This window comes from Helianthus annuus, chromosome 7, assembly GCF_002127325.2.
Source record: "Helianthus annuus cultivar XRQ/B chromosome 7, HanXRQr2.0-SUNRISE, whole genome shotgun sequence".
NCBI lineage: Eukaryota > Viridiplantae > Streptophyta > Magnoliopsida > Asterales > Asteraceae > Helianthus > Helianthus annuus.
In genome coordinates this window covers 107,358,213-107,364,226 of record NC_035439.2, presented here as the reverse complement: position 1 = coordinate 107,364,226, position 6,014 = coordinate 107,358,213, and the positions used below count along the sequence as shown (strand labels likewise).

General features: G+C 35.4%; 1 protein-coding gene across 1 annotated transcript; it reads right to left on the bottom strand.

The window, feature by feature from the left end:
- Nucleotides 1-353: 353 nt before the first annotated feature.
- LOC110867752 (transcription factor SPATULA) lies at nt 354-5,493 on the bottom strand. The gene is made up of 7 exons (XM_022116756.2): nt 5,145-5,493; nt 4,946-5,050; nt 2,235-2,300; nt 2,045-2,110; nt 1,717-1,959; nt 1,550-1,635; nt 354-591 (listed from the first exon to the last, which is right to left on the bottom strand). Exons 1-7 carry the CDS (start codon nt 5,322-5,324, stop codon nt 549-551), a joined length of 789 nt encoding a protein of 262 aa, XP_021972448.1. The 5' UTR covers nt 5,325-5,493; the 3' UTR covers nt 354-548.
- Nucleotides 5,494-6,014: the final 521 nt, after the last annotated feature.

Here is a 6,014-nt window from a genome sequence, read left to right as displayed (position 1 = left end):
TGCCTAAAACAGAATTGACCAACACAAACTTCAAAAATTATTCACGGGCCAAGCTTTGGTGTCTCGATCATCTTTCTTGACAGAATACGTATTTCTATTGAGCAGTCAACATTATGCATGAGATTTTGGTTCCATAAATAATAGTAACATTTAAATAAAATATAAATCCATTGATTTATACAAAAAAAAAAACACTGAATTTCCTGTATACAAGATTTGTTCTTATATACTTATTTTAAATGCATATATTCTTGGTTCATTGAGGTTGGAGGTACTTTATTTAACCTAAAAATATCAAAAATGGTACTTCTTGGTTTCTTGCTAAAAAGAAATAAGTAAATAACCATACAACATACAAACAAATACAAAAGCACTTGTTACCAAAAGAAGTCAACCATAAAAACATCTAATTAGATTTTAACCAGCCTAAGTTTAGAGCATAACAAAGCAAATATATGCACAACACCTTGCAATGGTAGTAGAAGAAGTACCAAGTCAAAAGTTAACAGTTAAAGAAAGCTTGGAACCATAGCAGATAATGTCATTCTTCACCTCTTTGCATCATCATAAGATGCATTTCCTGTGCAAGTCCTATCAAACAAACCAAACACAAAAAATCAAGACATGTTAGGTAGATGTAAGAAATTAATAAGAGACTTTTTGACCCGTTTATAGTCTGAATTTATACGTCGGTGAGGAAATAAGTCCGGAATCATCATGGGTATGAGCTTGGTTTTAAAAAGCGTGTCTCGGATTAGGAAAACTCATTAGGGCTTGTGGTGGCGCCACATGCATATTCGGGTCTAATTTGGAGTTTGTAGGGGAGTGTGATGTTTAAAATAACAAAAGGGAATCAAGCGATGAAAAGATTATGAATAGTTTACTTGATAAAACGGTTGATATGTAAACGCCTAAGAGTGTCGTACACTTTTTAAAACCAAGGGTATGAGTTTAATAGCAACTCGGAACACGAATCACGTTCTAAATAAATTTCCTATGATAGGTACGGAGAATCCCAAACTTGGTTTTAAAAGGCGTGCCTTTGACATGGGAGGCCCTCAAGGCAATGTGAAAAACGCCTCAAAGCCTTGAAGCGACACGTTATGTACATGTGGGTCAAAACTAGTCAATATAGTGTATGGAAGAGGCTGACATGTAGAATGAAGTTCAAAATCCATTCTCTATAATATGTATGGTGAATCCCAATTTTGAGGATACGATTTATGATTTTGAAACCCATTTCCATAAACCAAAACTAAGCCCGGTAAACCGGGCAGGTTGGGCGGCGGGATAAAACGGGTTCGGGTCAGATTGGATTCAGCTCAATAAGGGTTCTGAGCAAAATGAGTTCGGGTCAAAGCAGGCCGTTTAAAAAAGGTAGCAATTTGGTTTGGGTCACAACAAATTCTGACCAAAATGGACCCGTATACAATTTTTTCCCCAAATTAACTCATTCTTTGAAGAACGGGTCATGATTGCCACCAATAAGGCAATAACCAAAAGCGAACACGCAATCACCATTTATCAACCGGGCCCAATAGAAGCTTACCCGTCCATATCAACCGGAAGAACCAATTTCTGCTGTGAATTCATTAACTGACCTCCCTCATTTCCACCACCATTCATCAAAGATTCCTACAAATCACAAAATCAAGAACCCTCACAAATCTTTTTCCTTAATATTATCAAACGCCGAGTTTAAACAAATCAAGTTACCCTGAAAGAACACGAAGATCCCGAACTGATCAAATGCGAAAGATTAGGAACCGATGGCAGGTTCTGATTACTGCATTGCATTGGGAACCCGAGCATCGTATTCACCTGCGTTTCTTGGTTCAACGATGCCATGTTTTCAGGTTCATGTAGCGCGATTCTTGAACGGTGAAGCTGAGGTGGCTGAAGAACTCCGGGTGGTACAGACATTGAATATATATTCATCCCGTTCCTCATTGTTAACATCTAAATATCAATTAAAATGTTTAATTATCTATAAACATTTAATCAAAATGTACAATAGATTTCTTGATTTTGAGAACGGCAAAACCTGTACTCTGAGCTGAAGCTGCTTCAGATATTCAATTGCTTCATCCAACATTGATGCCTTATCAGTCTACAAAAAAAAAAAAAAAAAAAAAAAAAAAAAAAAAAAAAAAAAAAACCCATAATTAAGATTTAAGAACATGAAATGCTGCATTAATAAATAAATAAATAAATTGTAGGGCAAAGTAATTAACCTTATTTGAATTGGGAATCAGCTTCTGCAAAGCCTTCATCTTCTCATTTATCCTGCTCCTTCTCCTCTATACAATAAAAGAAAAATAAATATATTCAGAAAACTAATTTTATTGATAATTAATTCTTGAACTGGACCAGCCTAAGGTGTTTAAACAAAGGCAGAGTGGTGGGCTTAACCCACTATGAGGAGCTTAACTATTCCAAGGAGAACTAGGATCTCCAGTAACCAACCAGGCCCATAACGCATCTAGCAGGACCGTCTCAAGCTTGTTGGGCCCAAAGAAGATAATGAATACAGGGTCCTTTTCATCACAAAAATTGCTTTGATCCTATAAGTTATGTTTCATCTATGTGTATACATACAAAACTTTTTTCTAGAATTTTGGGCCCTAGTGAAATAGGGGGCCAAAGCCTTCGCTTTATTTTAATCCTCTTGACCCACCCTTGCCTTCTAGCTGAGAAATAAGCTAGCCATGGACGTAGCATAGTGGGGGTGGGAGAGGGCGGCTGACCCCCCCAAACTTTTCGCTCAGCAGTGGAGAGTATGTAGTTTTCATATAGAAATATTTAGGTATATACGTTTTCGACCCCCCGGTTTTATAGAATTTTTTTGGTATATACGTTTTTTACCTCAGTCAGAAATCTCAAGCTTCGCCAATGAAACTAGCCATAGGGTGCAAATGAGCTTAGCCCGAGTAGGCTCGGGCTTGACCTCGTTTAACTTTTGAAAGCTCGAATCGAGCTTTATTTCTAAAGCTTGAGCTTCGCTCGTAAGTTTTTCAAGCTCGAGCTCGTCTCAGGTATTATATATTTATTAAGTAATTAATATTAATTATCATTATTATTTTATATATAATTAGGTGATTTTTCGTAGATTTATAAATAGTAATTAGTTGTATTTAAATATATATATATAAGGGAAAAGATCAAATAGGAAGTTTATTTTGGCTAGGAAGTGTAGGAAGCAATAGGATTAGAACATGTGGCAACATTTAAAACAAAGAAAAAGGGTATTTTAGTCAATCCAACCCTTTCTTCTTCCTTTTCAAAACCCAGTAACTTCAAAACCCACCATTTTCAAAACCCACCATCTTCAACCATTTCTTCACTTTCTATCTCAATAATCACTACATTATAGTGCGATTTTCATCACTAATCAATGATTCAAACACCCGATCAACGTGTTCTTCAGTTTTTTTGAAGAAAACCCAGTTTAATTTCATAAAAAATCTCGGTTTTTCCGGTGATTTTGGAGATAATCACTCGATATCGTTCGATTCGAGCGCTGATAAGCGTTTCAATCATTCAAAATTCGTCAATTATTGAACAAATTACTTCGATCCATGTAAGAAATTCTTTAATTTCATTTTTACGATATGGGTTTTTGATTTAGTCATTGCGTTTTACGATCATGGCGAGGTCCGGGGGCAGCGCCCCTGGTAGCGGGGTCGCAGGGGCGGCAGCCCCTGGCGGGGTCCAAGGGGCAGACAATTCAGACAGTTCACAGTCACAGACAGTTTTATGTGTCCATTGCATTATAGAAATAAGAGAGATTTTTGTGTTTTCTGGCTATTGCGTTTTAGAAAAAAACACATTTTTAAGTGTTTTTAATCATTGCGTTATAGGTAAAACACATTTTTGAAGTGTTTTTAGTCATTGCGATTTAGGTAAAACACATTTTTTAGGTGTTTTCAGTCCATTGCGTTTTAGAATGAGTCTTTTTAAGTGTTTTCTGGCCATTGCGTTTTACAAATAAGACATTTCTTTGTGTTTTTTGTGCATTGCGTTTTAGGTAAAACACTTTTTATGTGTTTTTAGTCCATTGCGTTTTAGAAAGTACATTTTCTTTTGAGTTTTTAGGCTATTGCGTTTTAGAAATAAGACATTTCTTTGTATTTTTTGGTGCATTGCGTTTTAGAAAAAATGTCATTTTTTAGGTTTTTTTTTTCATTGCGTTTTACGTAACTGGGGGTTTTTCTATTGCGTTTTACGCAACTGGGTTTAAAATTTTTTTTTTTGAAAATATAGCAATAGTATACTCGTTTTAAAGATAAAAAAACACTCGTTTTTTTGGTGCAATTTTTACAAAAAAATAATGTCGTATGACAGAGTTATTAACGTTTAAAAAATGGGGGGAATTGGAGGAGAGAGAAACTATTGGCTTGGATTGACTAGAATGCCCCTAAACAAACTCACGGGCCTCTTTTCTTCCCTTCAATTTCCATCATTTAATCTTAGCCATTGATTAACTAAATGAATGGTCAAGATCACTTTCTAGCATTCCTAGCCAAATAAACTTCCTATTGTAACTCCACCCATCTATATAATATATTAATTAAAAATATTATAAATAGTAGGCTCGAACTTGATAAATGAAGCTCAAGCTCGTTTATTAAACGAGTTTGTTTTTAGGCTTGGGATCAAGCTCGTTTAAACTCGGCTCGTTTAAACTCGGCTCGTTTGCACCGCTACTTTTTTTTTTTTTGAATGGCTAACGTTGCACACCATGGGGATCGAACCCCTGACCTCTCCTATCCTAGGATCTATCTAAACTCACCAACACCACTGGGCTATTCCCAACTGGATTGCACCGCTACTTAGCTAGGCGATCCATCACATCCAAGTTGTACCAAATCTTTTAGAGGTCTGGTTTTACTCTATAAACCGTAGTTAAAAAAAACTTAATTCTTGAACAAAAAAAAAGGCAAACCTTTTCTGATAAATTATGAACCTCAGCAGCTCTAGCTCTTTTTGAAGAATTTCTTGGCCGATCACATTTTTCAACCATTTGTTCCATCAAATTTTCAAAACCCTCCTAGCAATCCAAATATAAAATCCCAATTTCACACATACTAACCAAATTACACATTTTAAAGCTAACTAATATTAATAATTTAATATATTAATACCTCACTTTCACAATCATATTCATCTGGGTCATCATCAACTGCGTGGATCGGGTTTGAAACGGGTAACCCGGGTGAGTAAAGGGGTTGTAGGGGTGGGATTTGACATTGCATTTGTTGGAGGATTAAGGAGATGTCGTCGGTTGGTTGTGGTGGAGATGATGAGGTGTATAAGTTGGCCATTTTTGTAGAGGTAGAACATGCAGTGAGTTGAATGGTGGTTTTAGAGGTTTTTTGGGTAGATGGGGTTAGAAAGAAGTTGAGTGTAGTGTGAAAGTGAGTCTGTGGGTGATTTGAAGTTGGTTGATGGAGATGAAGATGAAGATGATTGATGGGGGTCGGTGAGAGACTGAGATGTTGGAAAGTGGAAATAATAATAATAATAATAATAATAATAATAATAATAATAATAATAATAATAATAATAATAATAATAATAATAATAATAATAATAATAATAATAAATATGGGAGATTAAAAAAACACTCTTACCTATAACAGTCAAATAACCGTTAACCGTTAAAAAGGTCTAAGATTACATTGTTTCGCATTTGTTGGGGGGTTAGACACCAAAAATTTCGTGATAGGGGGTGAGGATGCCAATGAGCTATATCTCCAAGGGGTAAAATTGCAGTTTACTCTAATAATAATAGCGTGTTGTATGTTATATATTTGTATAGAGAAAAAAAATAATGTGGAATGTATCACACCTAGTCGTGTATCGCCTCTCAAGTTTTGATTGTGTATTAGGTTATATTTTTTAATTTATACATATCTAGATGTAGATGCGTTATTTATGAGACTAGAACTCTAGACGTCGGGTGACACTTGTTTACATGTTTCTATCAAATTCTATGTTTGATGGTAATTACC